The 13,542-nt window shown below is 47.3% G+C and overlaps 1 protein-coding gene across 2 annotated transcripts in view; it reads right to left on the bottom strand.

Annotated features, from left to right (window-relative positions):
* Positions 1 to 5,505: 5,505 nt before the first annotated feature.
* The window catches only part of NCAPH (non-SMC condensin I complex subunit H), a 34,251-nt gene continuing 26,214 nt past the window's right edge, over positions 5,506 to 13,542 (bottom strand). The window contains exons 14-18 of one of the 2 annotated variants that reach the window (XM_043604059.1): positions 13,217 to 13,393; positions 12,200 to 12,313; positions 9,663 to 9,754; positions 9,250 to 9,325; positions 5,506 to 6,032 (exon numbers count right to left, since the gene is read on the bottom strand). In XM_043604059.1, the coding sequence (XP_043459994.1) occupies positions 5,973 to 6,032; positions 9,250 to 9,325; positions 9,663 to 9,754; positions 12,200 to 12,313; positions 13,217 to 13,393 (519 nt within the window). In that variant the 3' untranslated portion in view covers positions 5,506 to 5,972. Of the gene's footprint in view, positions 6,033 to 9,249; positions 9,326 to 9,662; positions 9,755 to 12,199; positions 12,314 to 13,210; positions 13,394 to 13,542 lie in introns of both variants that reach the window. The other variant, XM_043604058.1, reaches the window with a different exon arrangement.

A 13,542-nucleotide genomic window follows, 5' to 3' on the forward strand; every position in this document is an offset into this window, starting at 1 on the left:
GCCAGAATGTTCTGTGTTTGGGGCCACATTGTCAGGCCAAGCGTGTGACCTCACCAGGTGACTTATTTGCAGGGCTTCCTGAGAACTCATGCGATACGCAGGTTGCTTGTTCAGAAATGAAATGATGTCCTAACTATATATAAACATAGGCAGTCGTCATATGTCAAGGCGTGGCTCATACTGGTTCTGTGATGGATCCATTCCTAACAAGGCGGCTGGTGGCCTGCAGTTTTGAGGACTGGCTTCTGCCACAGATGGAGGACAGACTCGTGTAGCAAAGCTGACTCTCCTGCTTGTACTGGGCAGTACCTCGGCTAGGCTTTCCCTTCCCTACCATCCCATTCCCTCCAATTCCCATTGCAGAGCAGAAGTTTCTTTTAAAAGAAAGCACGGGGAGGCCTGGCTGGCTCAGTCAGAAGAGCATGCAGCTCTTGATCTCAGGGTTGTGAATCCAAGCCCCACGCTGGGTGTAGAGATTACTTACATAAACTTAAAAATGAATGAATGAAAAAAAATGAATGAATGAATGAATGAGAGGGATAAAGGGAGACACAGAACATACCTGCACTGCGTGTTGCTGCATTCTTGCCCATCTTCCTCTCTGGGCCCTGATTTTCTTTCATCTTGGCAGCTCTAAGTCCGTGCCCATTCATTCATCTCTCCAAGCCCCGGACTGCTGGTTGGGACGAAAGCCAGATCCCAAGCCCCAGTCACTTTTTCCTGAAGCACCGTGGCCTTCAGCACGGACACAGTACTTGCCAGGCGCTTGTGACTGGGCCCAGGATGAGGAGGATCGTCAAGTGCAAGCTCTTCCCAGGGACAGACACCAGCAGCGGAGGGCAGGCTGAGTGAAGAAGGCTTGGAATGCTGATTCCTGCCAGAGACCCATGTGCCGAGGAGATGGGCAACGAAAGCATACCAGTGTGCCCCATCACACTGGTACCTCAGAAGCCGCTTGGGGCTCCTCTCCACGTGCTCCTCTCCCCCTCTCTCCACCAGAGGTAACCCCGTCCCTGACTTTTATATTAGCCATTCTCTTGCTTTTCTTCGTAGTCTTACTAGTTACGTAGGATCTCTCAACAACGTCTTGCTCAGTTTTAAGAAAATGAGTAGCAAACACCATACCCCACTGTGCAAAGAAAGGGCAACCTTGTCCCAATAGATGGAGGCATCAGAAGGTCAAAGCAGAATGTCTGCATCAGAGGCTGGCCTCGACTCCCCTGAGCATCTATGGGGCCACACCAGGCAGTGTGTGGGCGAGGCCACAAAGGAGGCCTGGAAGCACAGGGTTCAGGGCACTTGGGCACCTAGCAGGGTCTTGGTGTGGACCAGTATAGCTTCTTGGAAAGGGGTACGTGTGAGGGTTGTTCTGTTGTCTTTTAAACATCGCATGACCCATGGGGCGCCTGGGTGGCTCCGTCGGTTGGGCGACCGACTTTGGCTCAGGTCATGATCTCACCGTTCGTGAGTTCGAGCCCCGCGTCGGGCTCTGTGCTGACAGCTCAGAGCCTGGAGCCCACTTCGGATTCTGTGTCTCCCTCTCTCTCTGCCCCTCCCCTGCTCATTCTCTGTCTCTCTCTGTCTGAAAAAAATAAAAATAAATTATAAAAAGAAAAAAGATTTCCTCTGTTCTTTCTGGGCCCCCGAATTGTCATACGTGGGACCTACCTGGTGACCCTCCCAAGTCCTCTCCATTCTTTTCCAGCCGTTGGCATTTTTACTCCAATTCGGGGACATTGCTTCTGTTTTATCCGTCAGTCTCAGTAGCACCTGCCACACCGCACACCCCTCGCTCCACATCCCTGCGTCCCTTGTCAGCCTGGAACACCTGGGGCAGGTCTCAACCCTTCAAGGCAGACGGCGGCCACCTCCTCCCTGGGCTTCACCTTCAGGGTCAGTTGAACATTCACCAGCATCTCACCGAAATAGGTGAACAAATATAAATAAAGCCTATTTCAAAGAGAAGCATGAAGGAAGGATTCCAGAATCCTTAGAGATGAGACCTACCCTGTGCCAGGTCTGAGGTAATCATCCTGATGAAGTCGGGGGGGTCACAGTGGGGTGATCCGGAGCCAACGGCCAAGAAAGAATTCTCGAAGACATCCTTGGTGCAAAGAGGTGACTTTATTAAAGCACAGGGACAGGACCTATGGGCAGGAAGAGCTGCATGGGGTTGTGACGGATAACTCATTATATACCCTCAGGTTGGGAGGGGGTCAGGGATAGAGTAAGTCTCTAAGGTATTTGGGAAGCAAGGTTTCCAGGACCTTGAGGGGCTCGCTGTTGCTAGGGAAACACCATTTATTACCTTTTAGTAAAACCTCAGGCATAAGACCCTTCAGATGTATATGGGGGGGCCATAAGCTTGGAGTATGATTGCCAGCATATATCTTGGGGCAGTTGAGATAAAGGAAGTAGACTTAACAGGATCCTCAAGGTTGGGATAATGTTAAGCCAAGGTTCTCTTTTGCCCCTAGCATAGTGTCCTCATCGAGGCAGCTGAGTTCCTAGAGGAGGTCAATCTGCTGGTCCTAAGGACTTGTCAATGGGCTACAGGCAGTAAGGGAATTTTATTTTACATTTGCCTTCATTTCCCACATCATCATGGCAAGCACTTAAACCCCTTTCCTTTGTTCTTGGGTAACCGGGCGTGTCCGAGGACTATCACACACATTCCACCTGTGACGGGGGTGCTGTTAGCTTGTATTTTGCCGTCAGCCTGCCCCCCACGCTCCCTCATCAATCCCTCGGCTCCAACCCACCCTCTATTCTGTGCCACTCTGCAAGCTCCATTTCTGCTTTGCGAGCCACTCCCAGCCAGGCTATGCCAACGGGAGGCACTTGAACGAGACTGCAGGGCTGGAGAAAAAAGGACTCGCTCCTTCCTGTCCGCTTCCTGATCCTGTGAGCATCACCCAGCGGTGCTTCCTCATGTCAGTAGCGACCCACCGATCTTCCAGCACCCAGCACCAGCTTCGCCATGTCCCCCTTAGACACCATCGTTAGCCGGGCAGCACCCTTCCTCAGGGGCCAGTTTCTGCTCTGCAGAGCCCTCTTCGAAGTTTTCCTTTGGTCCTTTTGTCTTCCCAGCCCTGGGGCCGCTGGTTGCTTCTAGCAGTTGCTACTTTAGATGCCCTATATACCTAGCAAACAGGTCTTTATAGTAAGTTCTTTATTCATGTTCTAGGTTTCTGTCTCCTGACTAGATCCTGTTCCAACTCCCATCTTTATTTTACAGAAACTGTATTTTACAGGAGGTGACTGCAACCCAGAGGGACACTTTTAAGGCAATATCCTGAATTCAGTGTTCCTATTCATCTGTAAGAAGCGGGGATGGTTTCCCAAACGGGGCTTCCATTTTGGCAAAGGAGTAGTTCTCGCGTATTTTTGCTCAGGACACCCCCACTGGTGAGGCTGAGCATTTCAGCCTCGGTGGCTTCATCTGTCTTTTCCACACTGGCTGCATTTCCTCCTGCCACAGGGGGACTCTCCTCCATTGTTTTTGTGTCCTGATCGCACCTTCAGCAGGAAGAGGGAGGGCATTCTGATGCCTTAGTGTTTCCTTCCAGGGAATGGCCTCCTCCTCCTCCTCTGATTCTGCAGGATTTTTAATTCCTAAGGAACTGTGACCAGATCTCACTCTGGAAAACCCAGTTGTAAATGAACTCCACTCATCCTTATCCAGGAAAAACAATCTCTAATGTTAGGGAAACGATTTCTGTTATGAAAAAGTACTCTGCACTCGGACTCAGAAGATCTGGAACAGCTTGCTCCCAGAGCCTCCTGACAAGCAGGGAAAATTGGGAAACCGTTCTATTTCCTTCCTGGGGAAGTAAAAAAAAATATCTTGTTTAGCAGAGCTCCAGAAGGAAACTTTCCGTTCAGGCATCCCCAAAGGACAGAGGAAGTTTATCTTCATTGGAAATGCGACCACCACCCCACCCCCCACCGCAGCTCCTCGTAGTCTGAATTATTATTGCAGAGAGGGTGCAAGGACATCATAAGCAAGAAGAGACACTTAATCCAGAATGAACAGTGTTGAGATATCAACCCACTGAGAGAGGTACTACGTGGCCTATGACAGAGACACAAATGCAGCACTGTCCCATTTAACCTGACAAAGGTTTTTTTCCCTCTGATTTGAGACTTTGTGCATATGGAAATCTTACAAAGGTATGCAAATGAAATCGCCTTTTCCTTCAGATTTTTTTGTTTGTTTGTTTGTTTGTTTTGGGAGGGAGACCCTATGAGTGAGGAAGGGGCAAGGAGAGAGGGAGACACAGAATCCAAAGCATCTCCAGGCTCCGAGCTGCCAGCACAGAGCCCAATGTGGGGCTTGAACCCACGAACCGCAAGACCATGACCTGAGCCAAAGTAGGACGCTGAGCCACCCAGGCACCCCATGTCATAAATCATTTTTATCAAAAAGAATAAAATGTGAACTCAGCACTGTTGGAAGAATCCGAGGCAGCTTGGTGACTGGAGCCCAGAGGAGCACTTTGCTTCTCTAGTCAGCTATGAGCAGTGCATGTGGTACACCTGATGTGCAGATGAACAAACACAGGCTCTTCCTTGCTTTACTGAACAGAATCATCCCTGGGAAACAGGACTAGAGAGGAGTGTACGGGCTTGGCTGGTTGCACTCCCAGAAGCAAGAGCAGAGCAGGAGAGGCAGCGCTCACCTGGCAGGGGAAAGGCGTGGGGGGCTTCAGCCCCAGCAGGACAGGGATCCTCACTCAGCATCACTGCCTTTTCCTCTAACGCATGTTCACAAGTCTACCCTCTCAATGTGGCAGAACAGGTAACATTTTTTGGACACGATTTGGGAAGCACGTTCTGGGGTGTGTTTTGTGTGGTTTTTGGCTTAGAAATAAGTTCTTTATTATCAAGAGCTATTGCCAATCAAATACCTCACTGCTTCTGATCCAACATCCAAGATCTCTATTTACCCAGTGAGTGGTGACAGGGTGCTCTGATAGACGGAGGACCTGCCAAGGAGAGAATTACTTGGATCAATGTCTACAGGCAGAGCCTGTGATCTGAGCAGCAGATAGTACCAGTGGCTAAGAACAGACTCTAAGAAGCACATTAGTTCAAGATCAGTCTCTGACAGCTGTCTGCCCTTAGGCAGGTTCCTTTACCTTCAAGTACCTATTTCTCCTCTGTAAGATGTGAGTGATGAAACTATGTTCCTCACAGAGATGCTAAGAAGGCTGAGTGAAGTAATCCACGGGAGGTAGCCGCTTAACAAAGGTTAGCAATTTTTACCACCATCACCCTCCAGCAGAATTCATAGGCCCAATGGACCCAATCTGGAAATCTGAACCTCCAGCCAGTGGTTTCTTTCTCCTCTACTGTTACAAGACCAATCTTCTCAGCCCTTAAGTGTTTCCTGCCTTTACTGACACACAGGTACCTCATCAAGCTAACAAGACTGCAACCCCCTTAAGGGAAAGCACCAGCTCTAAAACTTAACTAGAAGATAGTCAAATATTTTGTCAAGCATATGATTCAGAATGATTTTATTTAAGCAGACATAACATATATACATTTGTAAGTGCACAGACGATGTATTTTATGTACATGGCTTAGACAGCTGTTTAAAGACAACCAGTGCCTACTGGGAAATAATTTTCTACAAAAGTGTGGAAAAAAACAAAGATCAACTGAGGAGGCAAAAACTAGACATGAATTCAAAACACGGATATAGGTTTTCATAATCAAAAACAGTGCCCTCACCATCTCCTCCCTGTGGTCACCACAGGGCAGGAAACTTTAATCAAAGAGCTTCAGGGTGCTGGTTCCCAGACCGTGAGGAAGAGAAGGGAAGAGCAACAGATAAAAAACCCGGCACTTTGGTAGTGGGCTACAGCCTTGCCACAGGCCTGCCGCACTTGCAGCACCCAGAGTGGGGACGTCCTGGTCACCGAAGAAGCGATGAGCCCCTTTCTGCCAACTCTTCTCGGGCAAACTCAATCCCCTTGCCTCACAAGAATGTCGGAAAGGTCCTCAGTTCCTTCCAGCTTTAGATTCTGAAGGAAGATCAAACACATGAACAGATTCTAATCAAGGTAACAGGGTGGTGACTACAAAGAATGAACTTAGTCCCATGATTGTAAGAAAATTATGTTATAGCAAATATCATTTGCATAATAAAGCTAATTGCAAATCCTTGCCAACTGCAGGGGGAAAAAAGGCAAAAAGAAAGACTTCCTGGTGCTGGTTCCTGCAACAACCTCTCTCTGTAACGGGCCCAAGAGCTAAGCTATTTGCTCTGGAAGGAACGAAAAGTGGATGGGAAGCCACCAGGAGACACAACACATGCTTGTTAACCCTGTCCATGTGTGGCCTTGTCCAGGCCCTCCCCCTCCCTGCCCCATAACCTCATCCCTGAGGACGGCCGTGACAGCCCCCTCGCTCCATCTGCTCAGGCCTTTCCCTACCTCTCAGCTCTTCTCCCACCTAACACCCCCACTCTCCCACCCTATGAATTCCCCACCAATCCCAGGCACTTGTTTCCTTTAGGACCAAACAATTGTCAGAGGCCTGTCTTGCCTAAGCTCACCACAAGCATACCTCCCCTCACTTGGCACTGGAGGCAGGCACGATGTGCTGGCACTCAGCAACCACACCACCCTTTCTGGTGCACCTTCCTGTACTGCTAACGATGGAAAGCTGAAATCATACCCCCCTGAAGTGTGACTTCTACGACTCAGGTTCCAGAAGCGGTTCAGGTTTGGCTAATCAGTCACACCATATTGGCACTCAGGCCCACAGAGGTAGAGGAGACCCAGCGTCCACCACTGCACCCCAAGCCCCGTCGCACTTCTCAGGGGAGCTCATTCCCAGAGTGGCTGATGAAGAGTCCAGATGGGAGTGAAAGACAGGGAGAAAGAAGGCCACAAGAGAGTCATGTTCTGGTATTAAGCGTTGTGAAATTTCTCTTGGTGGTTCTAAACTGAGTTACCACACACCCCTACAGACTATCATGGTAACTGACAGGGTCAATGTTACAGTCAAATCTTCTCAAACAGCCCAAAGCCAAGACCCAGCAATGGCCTCCCTCAGCGCTTAGCCCAAGGGTTTCTGGTCTGGTGCCATCTCCCCATCCTTTAAATGCTGAGCGCTCTGGGCCCCTAAAGACACACTCGATCACAGCACAACAATCCCGGCCCTAGTGTTGGGGGAAGCAGCGCAGTGCTGGAGCCAGAGCATTATGTGCCTCAGTGAGGCCACAGAATCACCGATGCTTTTTAGCAGGGTTTCCTCGGCCTGGTCTATTTGGGAACCGAGTGTAGATCATACAGCCGCTCTCTCACAGGGAAGAGGCAGGCTTCTGCAGAGACACACAGCCCAGGGCACCACCGATTCTCAGACTGGCGCAATTGAGTGAAATCAGTAACATTCTTCATTTGGACTCAAGATGAGGGTTTCTGAGCTTTGGAGGCACCCTGTGCTTTAGGAGCCTGTGTGTGCTAGGAGAACACACCCAGAGGGAGAGTTCACCAGCACCTACGTCCGTAAAGATGGTGTGAGGTTCCAGGCCTCCCCCAGAACAGCTTTACAGTCACACTTCTGAATGTCAGACAGATGGATGGCTTGTGTGCCCTCCTCTTCAGATGGGGAATCCTCCTCAGAGCCATTTGTGGATTTCTTGTCAGGATGATAATATCTTTTTGTTTTTTTTTTTCCTCCTAGTTATTCTTTCTTCATGTAGTTTGCTTCTGACATTGGATAAGTTGGAACATGTCAAGAATCACACGGAGCCATTCTCACTGCCATCTCCCACAACCACGGATGGGGCTGTGTGTCCCCTAGCCTTGTCTTCAGGACTTCTGAACAGGGCACATGATCTCTCCGGTCAGCCACTGCTGCTTACTACCTTTCACCCAGCAGCCATGTGAGTTCAATGTTCCTGGGTCAACAATCAACCACGGTGGCTCTAATGTATAAGCTCTTCCCGTCAGAAGCTAAGCTGGGTTGCTCTGTTCATGCCTCAGTAGTGAACGCCCGGGCCCAACAGTCAGCACCGTAGGTGCACACGCGCAGCACCTGTCCTGGCTCACTGGCTCTTCCACATCTCTTCCCTGCCCAGCCTCAAAACTAGCTTCTGCCAAATGGACACGTTCTTCTTCTTCAGTGAGGTCATGACCTTCGAAAGAGAAAAAGTGGTTGGTCCCTGACTCCCAGTGGGAGGTCCGCGTGGATAGGCTGAAGGCTATCCTACACGGGTCATCCTGCAAGGGAACCTCTCGCCTTCAGGCCCAGCAGTCGGTCCAAGCAAGCCCAGAGCCGCGAAACAGCCGATCATCATTGCGTCATTTTAATTACGAGGCCAGAGGTCAGGCACTGGCACACAGGAAATCCTGGGTGCTTCTGCAGCACCCCATTTTTGCTGGCATTCCAGTGCAATCTTATCAATCCTCTCAAACCACTCTTCAGTGTTCAGACAGGCGCCACACTCTCGGCTCTGGGGCAGGGTTCCGGTCTTGGAGGAGGTTAGAATCCACAGCTGTGGTGCACGGTAGCAGCGAGACATGCCCAGCCCTAGTGATGCTCTACTTCAAGAGCCAAAGTCTACGTGAGGGACCAGCTGCCTAAGGACACGAAAGGATACAAAGGGCACAAAGCCTCACGCAGTGCCACTTGTTGGGGCTTGTTGCTGGCTGCCTCACCGGGCTGCGTCCTGGGTAGCTGCCACCACACTCTTGGGAAGATGGGTCCCTGCCCGCTCTTCTGGTGACTGTGCCACAGCTGCTCAGTTCTGCTGGCTGGCGTGGCACACTGCGGAGCCTGGCATTGTTGGTGGTGCAGCCCTGCTGACCATGGCCTCCATGTCTCACTATCCTCTCCCTGCATCAATTTTCCTTTCATCCTCACCTGGCCCTCCGTCCTCCACCACATCTCCATGTGTCTTGACTTTGGCACCGGCAGGATTTGCCCTCTAAAGCCTCTGACACCCAAAAATACAAAAGCACTTTATGTTTTAAAGTTGGGAACTGACAGATCACAATTCAGCACCTAAAAATTTCCCCAGTTGGGTCTTCCTCATTATTTTCATTGCTAATCACACCCAGTGGCCTTTTTCTAAGTTACTTCTAAGTGCATGGTTAATCCTCTGGGTTGGAAGTACTGCATAAGTCACTGTATTTAAGATGTCCTATGAGGTTGCCCGTGAGAGATCTAATTAAGAGCTCAAACAGGTTGCTATGAACAAAGAATACTCCCACGCTGACCAGATTTACCTACCTTTTCATTGGCCAAATGTAGGAGACAGGCAAAGGCCAGAGGTATAGAGAGGTTCTGAGCCATGAGGGGAGGCAAGCTATAAAACAAAGAGGCAAGTATTTAGCTGGGTCGCTGCAGTTCTAGGAACAAAGGCTCTTTCATCAAGTATGAATACACATGTCCAGTGAACAAACTAAGAAGAAACAAAGAAATATTTCAGATGCATTTTATAAGCAGGTTCTTCTAGTTTCTCATTTGGAAATAAAATATCACTTGTCCCATTCCAGCCAATGGTGCAGAAAAATGCCTTTTTAAAAGTTGGTCTCTATTAACTCATTTCACAATGCAAAGAAGACACAGAAAAACTGCCCCAAGTATTAAAAGAGCAGAGCGTGTGCAAAGGGTCCGTCAGCCCTGCGGTCACTGGCACGCACCTCTTCTGCAGGTCCTTTGTGAGCCGGCTGAGCATCTTCTCATCAGCCACCTTTCCCATGTCCCCTTCTTTTCCAGTTTCACTGTGGTTTGTCTAACAGAAGAAGGATATTAACAACTCCGATATGTAGGACCAGTTCACTTTCGAGAAAGCAACATAAACCTAAAGATTGTATCTCCAAAAAGTCTACATCTGAATGAAACCACATTTTCTAAGTTACATCTTAAAGAAAAGGGACCCATAAGGGGACTCCATTCCTTAGCCCTGCACCAGGACACTGACTACCAAGTGATGGTAAATGTTGATGTCAATGTCAATGTAATCCCAGTAAAGGAAAAACTGCAAAAAGTCTTCTAGTTTTCTCTGAGGAAAAAAAATACAAACAAACAAAAGCCATGATCATTTATAGTTTCAACTGGCCTAACGCAGCCAAGGGCAGCACAGAATCCATAATCCATACGACAAGCAGTTATCAAAGGATGTCATGTCTCGTATTTGTGTTACAATAATTCAGAATGTGTACATGGTGGGTGGGATGGGGAGGCAGGACAGGATGGATGACAGTATACATAAAACAGTTATAGTTATCAGAAGTAGGTGTTCACTATACTATTCTCTCTCTACTAATATGTTTGAGTATTTTCGTGATAAAAGACTTTTTAAAAAAGAATAAATTCTTAGTTAACCATAATCCCTGGAGTAGAGGGTATTCTAAGTTGTTTAAATTCAAAGTTTGGGGTGCCTGAGTGGCGCAGTCAGTTGAGTGTCCAACTCAATTTTGGCTCAGATCATGATCCCAGGGTTGTGGGATCAAGCCCCACATCGGGCTCTGTGCTGAGCATGGAGCCTGCTTAAGATATTCCCTCTCTCCCTCCCTCCCTCTCTCCTTCTCCCTCCTTCCCCCCACCCCCCGTCCCTGGTCACATGCTGTCTCTCTAAAAATAAAATAAATCTGGGGCGCCTGGGTGGCGCAGTCGGTTGAGCGTCCGACTTCAGCCAGGTCACGATCTCGCCATCCGTGAGTTCGAGCCCCGCGTCAGGCTCTGGGCTGATGGCTCGGAGCCTGGAGCCTGTTTCCGATTCTGTGTCTCCCTCTCTCTCTGCCCCTCCCCCATTCATGCTCTGTCTCTCTCTGTCCCAAAAATAAATAAAAACGTTGAAAAAAAATAAATAAATAAAAATAAAATAAAATAAATCTTTAGGGGCGTCTGGGTGGCTCAATCAGTTAACCATCCGACTTTGGCTCAGGTCATGATCTCTGTGAGTTCCAGCCCCGCAGCAGGCTCTGTGCTGACAGTTCACAGCCTGGAGCCTGCTTCTTGTGTGTGTCTCTCTCTGCCCCTTCCCAGCTTGTGCTCTGTCTCTCTCTTTCAAAAATAAATAAACGCTAAAAAAAAAAACAAAAAAAACAAAAAAAAAACAAAAAAAAAACCTTTAAAAAATAAACAAATCTTCAAAATAAATATATAAATAAACTCAAAGTTTACGTAGAACCCCTTTGTTACTTTTTTTTTATTTTTAATTTTTTAAGATGTTTTATTATTTATTTTTGAGAGAGAGACAGAGACAGAGTGTGAGCGGGAGAGGGGCAGAGAAAGAGGGAGACACAGAATCCAAAGCAGGCTCTGGTCACTGAGCTGTCATCACAGAGCCTGACGCGGGGCTCAAACTCATAAGCTGTGAGATCATAACCTGAGCCAAAGTCGGACACTTAACTGACTGAGCTACCCAGGCACCCCACCTCTTTTCTACTTTGTAAAAAGCGCATTTCCCTTACATTTGCATCCTATTCAGTTTTAGGCATATGATTGGAGCCTTAGCTGATATGTAGGACTACACAACTCAGGGTCCTCAGTCAAAGCCTGATTTTCACTTCTCAGCCAACAGGAGAAGGTATAGGAGAACGGGCTGGGTTTGGAAAGCTCAGAACATTGCCTGAGCATTAGCGGTCCAATAGAGAGGATGGAAGGATTCTGGTTAACTGAGAGTTCCATTTAGTTGGAAAGAGTCAGTCAAGGTTTCACCTTGTTCTGAAGGAGAAAGAGACAATTTGACAAAATTGTTTTTTACTCTTTTCCTACTTTGATTATATTTCCCAAATTAAGAAGTATTAGATCAAAGGGCTTAAACATTTTATGGCATCTGAGATGTTAGAATTTGCTTTCCAAAAGGGTCATTTATCAACTTAAATTGCACCAGCAGTGAGTAAGTGCTCCAAGCTTTTCCTCAACTCTGTACTGAAAAAATTGTTTAACTGCTAAAGTTGCTATTTTAAAGGAGCCTAAAATGCTTTCATCTGTATTTTTTGATTACCAGCAAGGCTGAATAATGTCACGTGCACTAGTTTACCATCTGCATCGCCTTTCGTGTGACTTGCATGTTCATATACTTGGTTCATTTCTCTTTCAGAAGGTGTGAAGTTTCTTTGTATTTCTGAATGAATGCTTTCTGAATTCACGCCATTGATCTTAGAGCCTTAACCATGAGCTATTCCCCTCCCACATGCCGGGCACCTAGAGAGTAAGCAGAACATGTTACCTCCGCGTCTGCATGCTTGGAGAACTCTGTCAGCAAACTCCACATGCTTTGCTTCAACTTCTTCATGTCCATCTTTTTGGCAGTCTTGGCATAATGAATTTCAATTTTATTTACCTGCAATAGATATATAACCAAGTAAAACTAAGTAAAATTAAAAAAAAACATTTACCATCAACCCATTGTAAAATCAAAAGTCTAGAGTTCAAATAAAGAATCTAGTTTGGTTTGGGGCGCCTGGGTGGCTCAGTCGGTTGGGCGACCGACTTCGGCTCAGGTCACGATCTCGCGGTCCGTGAGTTCGAGCCCCACGTCGGGCTCTGGGCTGACAGCTCAGAGCCTGGAGCCTGTTTCGGATTCTGTGTCTCCCTCTCTCTGACCCTCCCCCGTTCATGCTCTGTCTCTCTCTGTCCCAAAAATAAATAAACGTTAAAAAAAAAAAAATTAAAAAAAAAAAAAAAAAAGAATCTAGTTTGGTTTAATCCAAGGAGTTCTAGAACTTCCTTTGGATATACCAAAATAGAGTCCCTTCCTTTAATCTTATTTCTTGTTGATCAAGTATAATCTACATTAAGACTAACCTGGAAAGAGACATAGGTCAATCAAATATATATGAAATCACCAAGCCTGTCACTTGGTATGGGACAGATGCTTAATGCATGATAATTTAATACAAATTGAATCTGGCCAAGATTTTCCAGAGACAAATAGCTAGCCTCACGCAATCAGCACAGAAACCGATTTTCCCTGCCTGCAGCCTTCATTCACATACTTTACCACTTTGCTCCTAGTTATATGGTTTATCACAATCTCTGGAGAGATGACTAGTTCTACACATACTTAATTAGCATCAGCTCATTCCCAACACAGCCCTACTTAAGAGTCAGCCACTTAGAGAGCAACGACTTAAAATGGAGGGGGAAAAAAAAAAAATCAAGCCCAGACCAATATGACTCTCATATAGGAGGCAAATTAAACAGATCTCAGGCAAACAATATAATTCTCAGCTTTCACCTCTACCTTCTGAGGTTCAGCTACCAGATTCGACTCCCCATAAGTGGTGATGTCCAATCCTTGGACTTCAGGGATATCATCATTCTCTTGTGTTGTTTTAGGTGGATGGCAAGATGTAAGGTCAAAGGTCCCAACTGGTCCCGCAAATAAATCATCCGACTCTTCATAATCACTGTCAGCAGCCTGGGCAAGAAAACAGTTCTTCAAGTTTGGCAGAAGCTGAGAGGCTAAGTCTGAGACGCTTAGAAGTATCCTTGAAAAAGACTGTATTTACACATCAAGAGCAGAGCACCTGAGAGTTCATTGTGTGAGTCAAGCCTACGATGGACTTC

Source organism: Prionailurus bengalensis, chromosome A3, assembly GCF_016509475.1.
Source record: "Prionailurus bengalensis isolate Pbe53 chromosome A3, Fcat_Pben_1.1_paternal_pri, whole genome shotgun sequence".
Taxonomy (NCBI): Eukaryota; Metazoa; Chordata; class Mammalia; order Carnivora; family Felidae; genus Prionailurus; species Prionailurus bengalensis.